Source organism: Arachis duranensis, chromosome 9, assembly GCF_000817695.3.
Source record: "Arachis duranensis cultivar V14167 chromosome 9, aradu.V14167.gnm2.J7QH, whole genome shotgun sequence".
Taxonomy (NCBI): Eukaryota; Viridiplantae; Streptophyta; class Magnoliopsida; order Fabales; family Fabaceae; genus Arachis; species Arachis duranensis.
In genome coordinates, this window is record NC_029780.3 from 33,595,654 (window position 1) to 33,611,003 (window position 15,350).

Sequence of the window (15,350 nt, forward strand, 5' to 3'; positions counted from 1 at the left end):
GATTCAACTATGAAAGAATCTACAAAAATTTAAACCTAAATAAATTTATTACCTTATCATCAAGTGAAAGACTGCAGGATATTAGATCCCATTTAGTTACTTTATTAGCATCTGCCATGGAGATTTTTTGCATTGATCCCAAGTTATCATCAAATAGAACACAAACAATTATATATTTTACACATTATATACATTAGCAATCATATACTAACAATTATATACAAAATTATCAATTTAATTTATCATTATAGAATTATATATTGGCAATGAGTAATGCAATAGTCACAAATATACAAATTTAATTGGTGCATTGTCCTCTGCTCCTAGTACATTTCTAGCATTCAATGGAACTACCTCTTGAAACCTGTGGACTGTGGTAGCAGAGATATAACCAACTATGATTCAATAAAAGACAGTTATTTGATTATAAAGCATTGGAATCTTGAGAAAGTGGTTACCCCAGAATGTAAACATCTGATGGTTCTTGAGTAGAAAGCCATTCATCAATTCCAAGATCTTCACTTGGAGTTCTTCCAGCAACATTCCAAGTTCCAATCGTTACCCTATAGAAAAAAAATGAATCATGCTCAAGATGCATATTTCATTGATTACTGAACTTGAATATTGATTATGCAATGCATGATTATCATCACCACATACCTCACTTCCTTAGAATTTATGTACTGAGCACGAAGTGTTTCTGATTTTCCTCTTCTGTGTCTTGTCTTGTTTCCCTTGCAAGCTGCATCTAAATCACAAATATGAAATCAAATATTAGGATTAATTTCTATGCAAACCATGACAAGATGCTATCAATTTTTGTAACCAGTAAGAGAATTATTGCCTAATGATAATTGACTTTGGAATATGCATTGGTTCCCTTGAGTTCTAGGTGGATTATCTTGGAGCATTCGAGTTCTTGAATCCTTAATAGAACCTGAAACAAAAAGAAGAATCAATCACTTTAGATATTAAATAACTAACAGCATGTAATTCATAAGGGTGAACTCACTTTAGCATGTAATTCATAAGCCACGTCATCATCTCTATCTTTAGATATTAAATAACTAACAACATAAAAAACTAGTCTCTCGTACAAGGTAGCTTGTCCCTGTCACAACTCACAACTAAACTCTTATTATGTATGAAAAATTAAAATTTGGAGTAAGCAATGCAAATTAAATTAGCCAGTAAGAGTAGTAGTAAATAAATGTGGAAGCAATGCAAATTAAATTAGCTAGTAAGAGACGTCACTGAGGAATAGAAGCTCTCCCTTGCATTGAATCAAAACCCATCATGTCACATCATCATGATGAGTGCAAAAAAGAGATTATAATATAAATTAAATTTTGGTGGTTACAGCAATAATAAGAATGGAATTAGCATTTCTTTGATAAAACATGATTTAAACCCAGCCAACGTAATTATCATTAGTACATCCATGAGATTTCTAACCATCATAATCAACAATGAAAATCTAATCATTAGTAGGATCAATTTAATCATTGGAATTTCCATCGCTGCTAATTAGAGAACACACCCCATGTTATGAGTTAAAAATTACCATTGGCTCTGGTGATTGGTTAGTAGCTCGAGACTGTTTCTTCAAGAAAGCTTGAGTATTGAAGACCTGAGTGAAACTATTTTCCTGATGCCAAAATAGGAAAAAAGAAGAAAATGAACAATAAAAGGTCATACCAAAATTTTCTCATAGAAGATTGAAAACTAAATTCTTGAAACAAGAAATCGAATATTCATACTAGGAAATTCTGATAGCCACTTAAAAGTGTTGCAAAGAACTTAAATAATACATCCTGCACAAGAAACATGGTGACAATAAGACACATCATACTGGAAACCATTTTTTGTACTACCAACATGTCTGGTTTTTAACATCTGAAAATCATTGCATAAGAGGAAGAGGGGGGATATTGAATGACTCAAATGTTTAATAATAGTTTAAAAATAGACGACACAAGTAAATCATCAAATAAAAATTCCATGGATTAGTGGTCATAAAAGTTCTACCACTTTTTAAAATGGCAAAAAGGTTAAACAATAAATTGGACTGTCCATAAGAAACCAAAACAATAAATTGGACGGTCCACAAGGAACCAAGAAACAACATAAATTAGAACTACAATGAGCAAAGCACAAATCATTCTTGGTATAACGGGCAGGCATCAAGTTCATCTATGTGAGAAAATTTCAATATTTTATTATAAATATCAATCAGCAATGTTTAGAATAAAGTGTACCATAATATTTTCCAGGGAACTAAATTAAGAATTCATAAAAATGTTCATCAATCTAGCATCATTCACTTTCATATGATTTATTCAGAGACCGTGAACCTAAAAAGAATGGAAAACAATGAATAATCTACCATCGAAGGATCACCTTAACTGAAGGTCATGATCCGCTCCCCACTGCTTAGCCACAAATTTAGTATAATGCTCAAATACTCTATATATTCCAGCCTTCAATTTATTAATTCCAATTACATTGGGGTATAATAACTTGATTACCTCACCACGCAAGAAGCTGTATTCTGGCTCAGGAATAGGTGGAATTTCTTCTGATGTAATGATACGATTATAATCAAGGTCAACAACCACCTATAAGAAATTAAAAGATATTAATTAAAATAAATGAAAGCAAAACATCATTCGAAACAAATAGAATTGCTTCACATGCATGCCAACCTGTAAATCAAGAAAAGCAAACATGATTTTTTTTATCAATAATAGAGACTAGAAAAGGTATTTTATTGTGGATTTGCATTTTGATGTGTTGCACGAGCTAAAAACTCCTCAGCGTCTGAACCTTCTATACTTGAAACAAAGATTTACACCTAATTACAAATTTACAATATATCTAATACAGAAATAGTTATGTATAATCAAGTGCACTACCAATATTTCCAAAGATTTTATTGATAAATAAACTAAACATAGCTCAACCGACTCTGATTCTGTAGAAGAGTAAGACAATGTTCTAAAAATAATAGAATAGAGCAAGAGCAGCACCTTGTAATGACCAAATGCCACTTCTTTAGAATAATCCATCATCAATGAAATAGAGTTCCAATAAAAGTCCATCGAATTCAACCACCATAATATAGAACAAATTAATTTCTCATTTGAAACACCACCAGATAAAAAGAATAGAGAAATTAAAATCAAATAAAATAAACTACTCCATAAATCAATTAGTTTTTTCCTTGATAATGAAGAATAAACTATATACAAAGCATTTCAAAAATACTAGAAATAATGAAAAAATGTCAATTAATAGGACAAGAGAACAATTAATTAATTAATTAATTATAATTCACAATTAGAAGGAGAGATAGAGAATCATGATCATAGCAAATAATCAAATCCAAAATAACAAAGACACAGAGAAATGTAAAGAGACAAATGAAATTCTTCAAAATAAAATGATATTGATCTAGAAGCAGATGAAGACCGCTTCGGATCTCACCATACACATATATTCAATCCAAGCAACTTTTGAATCCCTAAAACCATCCATTATTAGCTACATGATGACATTAATATGGCAAAAAACCAAAATGCACATAACATGGTTAACCCGTTCATCCATTAAAGGAAGCGGCATAAAACAAAAACCAAACATGACCAAAAATAAATAAATAAAATGAAGAAGAAGAAACAGCAATACAAAAATAGTTGAGAAAAAATAGAATATATTTAGAAAAATCCAAAAGCAGAACGAATGGAATTTGCAAGGATCTGATATGTGAGGAGTTTATTTAGCAACCATTTTGGCGATGAAATCCTTGTAACGGATCTTACCATCGGGGCCAACATCAACCTCCCTGATCCAAAAGCTCTCGATCCAGAAGCTTTTTACTGCAACAAACATGGCAGTGGTGACGATGCCGGCAGCGGAAATGGCAGCGAGAACAACGGCAAAAATGGTGTAGAAAACTTAGGGACTTAGGGTTCTCTATGAGCTAACTGAGTCTCTCATTTTAAAAAAAAGGAGAAAATTAGGTTTTGTTCTCAAATTTAGTTTTAATTAATTATTAGAGGAGGTTTTTTAAATTGCCATAAATAAAATGTATTGTGGAGATTTTTAAAAACCTCCACCAAAATACTCCCTCAAATAGATAAAAATATTGTTGTGTGTGTGTTTGAGCAAGCCTTATTGGATATAAGTTTGAAAAAATACTTTCAATTTTTTTTTAGTTGTACAGTAAAATGATCTTTTAGACATGCTAAAATATTATTCATAAAATATTCATTAAATAATAACTTATGAATAAAATAAAAATATGCAACAAATTAAATAAATTTAAGTAAAATGTTAAATTTAATAATTAAATAATAATAAAATTTGAAATTTTATAATATATGATATTTTATAAAAAAGATTACAATGAAAAGTAGGCTTAATGTATATGATTATATATAAAAAGTTATGCATAAAATAACACACGTTTGTACTTAATTTTAGAGAAATATTAGGAGCCAATATCTTTATATAACAAATATATATACTTATTTGTTTTTATAAATTTACTTAAATTATATTCTAGAATTTACTAATTAAAAAATTATTAAAAAATACAAATAAAATATTAACTATTTTTAAAGGAATTAACCATTCTAGGTTTTATATATTGAACTTTTATAACTTGATTAAACATTAACATAACAAGAGATTAATTACTCAATTCATGTATATGCTAATTAAATTAATTCTTTCATTTGTAAACCTTTAATATAATAATACGTTTGCTGTTGCAACTTGCAACAATAATAAAGTGCAGATAAATTTATTTGGATATTGGTCTATGTTGTATTAAATTTTATTAAAGCTTCTAATTTTATTTGAAACTTGAAATAATTTGTATATGCTAATTAAATTTTATTCAAATTTTATAAATTTTTTTAATTATTTATTTTTGCATTTTATTTATGTGTCATGTGTGTGTTTGATATACAAAATATCAAGAATGATGTATTTCAAAAAATATTTTTATTAACAATATTTACACGATTAATTTCTTTAGTAGGATTTTGATTGAGAAGGAAAGCTGCGAGCTATTTGTGGTGACGACTGGTATAATAACGTGTTCTCAACTTTTGGTACTAATGATTAGTCTGTGGTTTTGGATTTGACGATACAGTTACAGTATAAGTAAATCTATAACTTTTAAGTAGTTGGAGAAATGGAAAAATCATGATGTTTTGTATTTTTTTTTTTTTTTGAAATGTTTTTAAAAAAGGTTAGTCATGTATAATTTTTTAACTAAATTCCACACTTTTATAACTTTTAATATGGTTGATGATTAACTATGTGACATATATCTTGCTGATTGATGATATGAGATATATCAACGATGTAGATTTAATATAAATTTATTTTGTTTTGCTCATTAATATTCAGAACATGTCAAGATCTAATTTATAAAGATAATAAACTACCTCTAACTTAAGACATGTCTCTAGATAGTTTCTAAAAAATTAATCTTAGTTTTCAACCTTTCTCTTAGTAATGCTTTAATTTTAATAATTTATAAATCCTATTAATATAACATATTTACGTCTCTTTACTTATTTTTATATAACAAAAAAGAAGCTAAGTTTTAATTTATTTTTATATGTAGTTATGCATGATTCTAAATATAAACATATCCTATAAGTTTGTTTTCTTTACTTTCAAACATTAATTCGAGAGCTAATGATATAGGTGGCTTGCAGATTTTGCAACATGTCAAAAATATTTAGATTCCAACAAAATAGAAGCGATTATGGAAGTTTTATTTTTACTTTTTTTCCCCTTTTTTGGTGTATCATATAGTTTATCTATCAATTTATGTAGGTGAGATTATTAGCAAGAGAGATAGATCTACTCAATGCAAGAACAACAAGGTCATTTAAAGAAAAGAAGGTGCTTAAGGTACATGTTGTCAAGGTATGCAACAAGGTCAGAAGATTGTGTTTGAAGGTTTAACTGATGAAGTGGTAGGATGAAATTACAATTTAGCAATGGACCATGATCTTCCTTATTACTAGGTATAACCCCGTAGATGATACAAGAAGGAGGTTTCAGTGGATTGTTTATGACGATAAGGTAAGACTGAAATTACTTATGAGTATGACATAATGCATTTAGAAATGGCAAAGTTTTACTTAACAAAAGTGTAGGGGTTTGTTAGTCATTTTTACTGAGATTTCCTATTAAGGTCTAGATTTAAGTCGTGGTGTTGTGTAATGTCAACTTGGTGTGTCTATTTTTCTTTTATTTTTTGTTTTGCCTTTATTGCACTAATTTTGGAACTAGCGTCTTTAGTATGGAAGTACTTAGTACAATGGCACTACAACATGCAATTGGTCTTTTGTTTGTACATTCTTTTTAAAATTCAGTCCTTATCTATATTATGTGTTGTTATGGTATGTTGAAATCAATAAAAAAAATATAATGTATGTAATATAGAATTTTAGTAATCTATTTTCAAATACAAATATATCAGATTACATCTTGATACAAAATCGAATACTTAATATTAAAAAGAATATTAATTAACTTCCATGACTTAACTACAATATTTTTTGTTCATATTTACAGACCAATAAATCATACCAATGAATGTCAAATATTCATGAATTACAATTATAATGTACTAAAAAAAGTTTAAATATTTAAAGTGTAGAAACTCTCGCGTTAAATACATAAATAGTTAACTCTGATAAGGAGGTATAATAAATCGATATATGCCTTATAACAATACCATTTTAATCAATTTAAGAGTATGATGTAGTTTATCCAATTTATAATTAAAGTCGACAACTCATCAATTTTCCATTAGTAGTACACAATTGTTTATATCATCTCGTAAAGTTCATATACATTTCACTTGGTTTAATAGAAATAGAAACTTTAGTAATATATTAAATTCTTTCCAAATTTAACGATGTACTTCAACAATTTATATAACTTTCTAAGTATTAATACTTTTCGCAATGTATCTTACATAAATAACTATACAGATAAACAAATAAATAATTATAAAACAATAACATAAGTCCATCACAAAGTTATTTAAATGTTTTAAAGAGTAGTTACAATAATTAAACACTACTACCCACTACCCGCACATATGTGCGGGGTCTTTTGCTAGTTTTATTAATATAAGATAAATCTGACCTGCTGATATCCTTGAGAAAAAAAAATAGCCTATAGACCAAGCATTTTCTCTTCTCTATTCATTGAAGTTCCATAACAACAGCCTGAGAACTATCTAAACCAAATGTATTTGTAGCTTAAAAAATAAACGACAAAGAGTAAATCTTGAAAATGATTCCACAATGGCACCAAAAGCCTTAACTAAGGCAAGGTACTTTACTAAAAATCAATCTTCAACATATAAATGAATCAGAGCATCACACTCGACACTGTATTTGCAGTGCTCATATGCACAAATGACACTCCATCTATTGATAAAAACAATCATGGAAAAAGAAAAAAAAACTCAACAAAACAACAACAACAAAAATAGAGGAAAGACTTGAAACTGAACAAATGGATCCATTCACTTCTCCTCTTTTTTTCCATAAGAATAAGCCCTAAATCATTGCATCACATATTTATCATACATGAAAGACCTGGAACTGAACAAATGAATAATAGGTATAATAGTAAATCAAGAAAGAATGCTCAAAATAGAGCCTTCCCAATCCACCTAAACTGTGGAAAAAACCAAAAATCAAAAGGGGTAGCACAAACTTATTAAAAAATGGCTAAAAAACTTTCACTTACCAGCATAAATTTTCTCCATAACCTGCAATTCAGAGTCTTCATTTTGCACTTGATTTTGTTCTTACCTTCCACTGGCTTCTCCTTCCTCTTATCTTTTCTGAACCAGCACTCCCATATCCCGAAGACCAAAGCTTCTAATTGCATGAAATACTCAAAGCTAAAAACAAAGAACCACAGAAATCTCCGAAAATGAAAAAAAGAACAAAAAATCACAAATGATATTGCAGTTTATTCCCTCAGCCAGAGAGTAGTAAAGATGGAGCGAGGATGAATCTACATAACTAAATCTAATACATGATTTGATTAATTAGGAAATCAACGCATTGAACAGGAAGTGATCAAATCAAATACTGACATTGAAGAGTTGAAATAGATCTATGAGATGGGACATGATAGGGGTTGTCAAACTTGTAGTATACATTCCTTTATCCTCTTCCCTTCTCTCTCTCTCTCTCCTTTTATCGTTTTATTTTTCTCTCTTTCTCACACCGTGAATCATATACCACTATAGTAAAATGATTTTGAATTTGAATTTTATCAAAAATTTCGTCCAGTACTTTTCTTATTTACAGTCTCACAGACCTTTGGTTTTTTATTCTTTTTTATTTTGTTTTGCTCTGCCACGTGTCACTCAATGAAAATAAACACTTGTCGAGCAACTAACATACTCAATAAAAGTAAACACTTGTTTAATAGAAGATTCTGGTCTCATAGGCATCAGTGATGTGTCTTGATGCATCGCTCCTCTAATTCAGTAATTTGTTACAGGTAAAGAGAGTTTGAAATTGACTAAATTCTCAAAGTGGTCTCTAAGATTGATGTTGTGTATCAAAATTGTTTCTGAGATTCCAATTGCACTAATTAGTCCCTGACCTGTTTTCTATTAACGGCGCGCTGATGTGGACTTTTGGTGACATGTGTCACCTCATGGTTTGGCTACATATAATGGTACGATGACGTGTCGGTCAGCAATACGTGCCATGTTGACGTTGATAGTTATGCCACGTGTCACAATACTACTTTGCCACATGTCAGATTATGCCACATGTCACAATATTATTTGTATATGTGTCATCCACTATGTATCATTACATATGCACCAAATTGGTCTCTTACTTTGCATTAAATGACTCATTTTAGTCCCTGAAATTGAATGCCGTGGACGGAATTAGTCTCTTTATTAGTTTGTTCTAATTTTTTTTGTAAATTTAAAATTTTTAATATTTTTTGATACACTAATTTTAATTATATTTTTTATTATACAATTTTTTTAATAAATTTTTTAATTAATAATTTTAAGGGTAAATTACTAGAATAAACTAATTGAAATCCAAAATTATCCAGATCCCCCAAAACGAAAATGACTACCTGAATGTCCCAAGATCTATTTCTATATAAATCGAATCTACAAAAATCAGTACTAAATCCAATTTATTAGATTCGAATTACATGCAAATTGACATATACCTATAAATCGAAACAAATAGCTTCGATCTGTGTATACATGTAAATCGAAACAAAGAGATTTGATTTATACACGTGAACAGATGCCCATAGTAAATCGAAGAGTGTATTACCTAAGTCTTTTATAGTATTCCTAACATAATTAATAATATATTTATTAAAAAAATTTATTTAAAAATATAATTATTCAAATTTCAAATACAATACTCTTCTACATAATTAATAATTCAAAATTAAAAAAAATATTTTATTTCATGCAAAGCAATTAAAAAAGATTAAATTTAAATATAAATATTCATGCATGTACATAAATTTTAAATAAAATACTCTGCATAATCAATAATAACGAAATATGGTATTATTGTAACTCAAATCCTTGTGGGGCAATGCAAACGACGAAGCAATGTATAGACTAATTTGATAAATTTTCTGTTTTGAAAATAATTTATTAAATTAGTTTTTAAAAGATAATTTTTAAATAAACGTTTACCATTTATTTTTGATAAATTAAACTAAAAATAATTTTTAATAAGAACTAAAAATAATTTTCAATAAGCACAACTAATAATTATATTTAATAAGCATAACTAATGGCTTTGAATTAAATCACCATACTAAATCGAAACCATTGGCTTCAATTTACCATGGGCATCTGTTCACGTGTATAAATCGAATGGAATGGATTTGATTTACTAGCAAATATAAATCAAATCTCCTTGTTTCGATTTATAGGTATATGTTAATTTGCATGCAATTCAAATATAATAAATTTGATTTAGTACTGGTTTCGTAAATCAAATTTAATAGATTCGATTTATATAGAAATGGATCTTGGGACATTCAGGTAGCTATTTTCATTTTCGGGGATTTGGGTAATTTTGGGTTTCAATTAATTTATCTTAGTAATTCCTAATTTTAACAATCATTAGAGCACATGCTAGTTAAATCCAAAATTTTTATTATTATCTTTTGTGTTTATTTGTATCTGTTTTAATACTGTTTAAGTCATAGTTACAATAAATACTATATTAATTAATAGTGTAATATATGAAAAGACCGCCTAACTAAGTTATAGATAAAATGAATTATTATGATCGACAGTATAAATCTATCTTATTAATTTAGTGAGAAGTCAATTATATGGGGAATCGAACATTCTTAAAATGAATGAGAATAATGAATTTATATTAGTTAACAAGTGCCTTATCAAGTATTCTTAAAATATTATTAAGGTGTTAAATATTAAAAAATTTGTATTAAAAAATATTATTATACTCTTAACATACACTCTTTACTAAATCAATATTAATATCTCATATAATTCTTTTAATAAAATATTATAAAAAAATTGTATAATTAAAACTAAAATTTTTAAAATATTTTATAAAAGTACTTGTATTTAAATAATTTGTGAAAAGAAAAAATTAAAATTAATGTATTCAAAGATTTTAAAAATTTTGAATTTATAAAAGAAAAAAAGAGAATAAGTTGATGAAGGGACTAATTTGGTGTACGGAATTTAATTTCAAGGACTAAAATGAGTCATTTGATGTAAAGTAAGAGACCAATTTAGTGCATATGTAATGATGATATACTGAATGACACGTGAATAAATAACATTGTGACAGATGGCATAATCCGATGCATGACAAAATAGTATTGTGACACATGCCATAACAATCCACGTCATCATGCCATGTGTTGCTAACCGACACATCATCATACCGTTACATGTACGCAAACTATGAGGTGACATATGTCACTAAAGATCCACGTCATCAAGCTATGTCAGTCCGTCGTTAATGGAAAACAGGTTAAGTACTAATATAGTGCAATATTTGAATATCAACAATGTAATTAATGCAATTAAGATCCTAGGGACAATTTTAATATGAGGCCTGCTACACATACAAGCATTTTTGGTTTACAAGCTATACAAGTTGGCCCAAATTCAAGAAAAAAACACGCGCACCACTCCTTTAAATTGAGCATCCAACACACACGTCTTACAACACGTTTATTATGCCGCACTCTTCCTCTTCTTCCTCAATCAAAATGTAAACCGTCAAGATTCAAGCAACATTCGAAACAAACTACGATTCTGCGAAGAGTAGAAGAAATATTATTCAAGGTACTATTTTACTGTTCTTCTAGGTTTTTTTTTCTAGATTATCTCTGCCATGTGCCTCATCCTTAACCAGCAAAATATTAAAAGATTTCAAGAAGAAATATACTATCTCCCTCCTGATATTGGGTGTATTTCTTAAATCATTTGGGTGTATTTTTGTAATCGTTTGGTTTATTTCTGTAACTGTTTAGGTGTATTTATGTAATTCTTTAGGTGTATTTCTGTAATCCTTTGGGTGTATTTTTGAAGTTCCATTATCTTCAAAACAATTTCAAAGCTTGATTTCAGAAACCATGAAAATCGAAAAAAACAGAAAGAGATCGAAGGCAAAGAAAGAACGCATGAAGCAGATCGAACAAATTTGACAAAAAACTTAAAAAAAGAAACGAAATCTTTTGAAAAATAGAAGTTATACATTCACGCATTAATTGATTTGAATTAATTTAAAAGTCTGTTAAAAAGATACGTAACATAAACAGCCCATTTAGGGGTTTCGTTTTCTTCATAATTGTAAAACTTGTAAGAGCAAGCACTTGTACGTAGAGATTAAATCTTTTAATATATGACGTCAATCTTAAATATCACTTTAAAAATTTAGTAATTTAAAACTGTAATGTTTTGGCCCCAAACTCGGGAGTTCACACTCCAAGTCAAAATGGTTTCATCTCCACCTCCATAGTTCCATCCTCACCTAAAAATTACATAAATAAAATTTATTAATATTCAATTTAATATCAAAGACTATTCACAATATAATATTACTCAAATTCACCCACTGAAGACATAGCCTAATAAATTAGAAGTGACTGATACTCCTTCTAAGAATAATGATAAAAAATTATATAAATTTTAATTATATCATAATAAATTATATTAAGATAAAATAAAATAATATGATAGAAAAACATTATTATTATTAGTGTTGTTGTTGAAAATACACAACTTAAGTAAGTAAAGATTTTATTAATTTTTAGAGGGGCATTTATTAACATTTTCAAAAGCCATGGAACACTATATTAGAAATAACAAATCATATCCCTAAAACCATATTGTGGCAATAAATTTGTCAGTGTTTTATTGCCCTTCTCCTTAAAGAAAAGCTCATCTCTAACATGAGCACAAATTGATAGTTGTAGGATTAAAAAAAATTATTTTATTTTATTTTATTTTAAACAATTCATTTCTATCTTTAAAAAATTAAAATTTTTTATTCTTAACCTTGTAAATTTTTACTTTTATTTTTTCTAAAATGAGAAAGTACTCTTTGTTTGACTAAAATTAAGTTTAGTATCAATTAAGTAATCAACACAAATCTTAAACAATTAAATAGTTTACAAATTAATATTTACATCAATAATAAAAGTTCAACAATATAAATTACTATTATCAATTACAAACAATAACTTAACCATTAGCAATAACTAATTACCAACCAAACCAAGAATACAACAACAATTAGAAGTCGTCGTACCTGTTGCCAGAGTAGCAACAACAATAAAATACCACTATTCCACTTAACTCTTGACTTCCATTGCTTTGGCTACTGGTGGGATTGAAAGTTTTCATTCTTTTATATTTTTTTTATAATTAATAAAAATAATTAAAATTAAATATAATTTTTGTTACAAACCAATTCATTTATTTATTTGCTCAACTAAGTTCATTTAAAATCTATACAAAAGATACATATCCACAAAATCTTTAATGTCAAAATTCATCTAGTGGTCGAAGTTTCAGCAAAAATTACTTTTTATAATTTCATTAGAGTATCCTCTAATAAAGAATGAGAAAATCAACTATCTTCTTTAGTTTGGTTCTCAAATATTAATATTAATTTCAGTTGGATTTAAGAGGGATCTTGTCTAGAGAAATATAATATTTCAAATTTTAAGAATGAGAATGGTGGTAAGACTTAATTAAGAACATTAAAGGCAATGTTTTGTGAGCTGGTTTTGCATTTGTCTAGTACTTCATTTATTTGTTCAAAGAATATTTAGTTTGTGATTTTTCTTAAATGGATAGGAAAAAAATAAATTGCTATTAACATGAGAAATATTTCCTCACCCTCTCCACTAGTCCTGCAGGAGTACAAAGTGAAAAAAAGAGTAAAATAAACAAATCCTGGATTATACACAAACGCATTTTTAAATTCCACGAATAGGGATTTTCACTGTTGATGTTGGGCGTTGTTTTAGTCCACTCACTACCAACCCATCAGTTTTTAATACAGTTTTCCTGCTCTTCAATGGCGAAACCAATCTGGTGGCCAGCCTCGAAGGAGAAAAGGACCTACGAATCTTTGCAGCGACCGAGACAGATCGCTTTGGCGAATTCCTACTCAACTTTTCTTTTCCTGTTGGCGAAAAAAGATACACGGTTGGTGGATGAAACACATGGAACCTCTTTGGAGAACTCCTTCCGGTAGTTGTTCTACTTGGTGAAATCAACTTCTTATTACTTTTAGCTTGTGGACTCTTCTTGACTTGAACTTTTGAAGATGAAGGTTGTGGTGACTTGATCACAAATTTATGTGGCGTAGTTATAGATGTGGTTGCAGTTGTTGTTGTTCCTCTGTTTCTTAATACAATGGGGGACCTGGTCTTTGAAAATCCTTGCTGCTGAGAAGAAGGTTGGGTTGGAAGGTACAAAGGATTTGGAAATAGCACTGTTTTCTTGGCCCATGGTTTGTTCCTTGGAGACACTCTATTAGCCAAGTACTTCTTGTTTTCTTTGTCAAATTCTTTTATTTTTGGAGGTGATACCTTAAAATTGATTCTAGAACGAGCACGTTGAAGCGACGGTGAATTTTCGTGCTGTGATTTTGTTTGCTTTTCCTTCTTCCTTCTGGCCTTGAATTCGGTATTTTCAGCTTGAAATGACGATAATTTTCCATTTAATCTTTGAGACATCGGAGTTTTTGGATCGTCAGAAGTGGCTAAAGGTTTGTTATTAACCACTGAGACTATTTCTCTAGCAAATTGAGTTGCCTGTAGAATCTCTCCAACGGTTTCACCTACTAGCATTGCAGGCAATGACATTCTTCTCCATTCACCTGCATATGTGTTTGTTTGTTTCATTTCAAGGCAAAGATATATAAGTGCAAAAGAAATGCGAAGAAAGAGAAAGAACCTGTCTTTGATGGAGAGGGAAACTTTCCCATGGGAGATTTCCTAGTTCCACCATTCTTGAGCCTTCACAGTTTCATATACAAACAATTTCACAACTTTGACAAAATCATAATCTACTTTAATAATAATCATAACAATTCAATAGATAGTAAAATTTTGAACTTGTAAAATATATTCATCATCAAATTATAGTAAAATCTGACACGTTTGTAGTACTTTACCTAATGGATAAATTCATATCATTTGAATAAATCAAGTAAAATAATATAAGAACAAAAAAAATAAAAAATAAAGATTTTTTTTTTGAAAAAAAGAAGAGTACCTGAGTGATTCTTGTTTACACCTGAGACTAGTTCTGAGATAACCTCTGGTACTTCGAGGGCTGAGACTAACGCCCGAAACCACCTTACTTCCACCGGTCACAGTGTACTGAAGCTCCTGAAGCCGTGCCATGCACCGATCCACCTTCAAAAGCAACCCCACACAAAATTAATCAATTAATTAATCAAGAAAAAACTCTGATAAGGAAAATCCAAAAGGAAAAATAGAGATTTTTGTGGACAAATGAGGGTTGCTTATTAAAGAGGATGAGTATGAGTATTACCTTGATGAGCGTCTCTCTAATGAGAATTGGATTAAGTGGAGCTAACATTTTCTTCTGCGTGGGTGGGGTTCTAGCAACCATGGCTGCAAAAACACGATGCGGTTGTGGTCTCAACAACGCAATCTCTTAATTTTAAACTAGTAGTAGTAGTGCCCACTCAACTAACGATTGGACCTCTCTCTAGAACACAGGGACACAATGACCCGAAGCCTTTTAGTTTCAGTGTTTTGAT

The 15,350-nt window shown here is 29.2% G+C and overlaps 1 protein-coding gene across 1 annotated transcript; it reads right to left on the minus strand.

Moving 5' to 3' along the window:
• Positions 1 to 13,354: 13,354 nt before the first annotated feature.
• Positions 13,355 to 15,350, minus strand: LOC107465404 (microtubule-binding protein TANGLED). Its single transcript, XM_016084378.3, has 4 exons — positions 15,119 to 15,350; positions 14,837 to 14,979; positions 14,516 to 14,577; positions 13,355 to 14,438 (listed from the first exon to the last, which is right to left on the minus strand). The coding sequence occupies exons 1-4, from the start codon at positions 15,197 to 15,199 to the stop codon at positions 13,531 to 13,533; spliced, it is 1,194 nt and encodes a 397-aa protein (XP_015939864.1). The 5' UTR covers positions 15,200 to 15,350; the 3' UTR covers positions 13,355 to 13,530.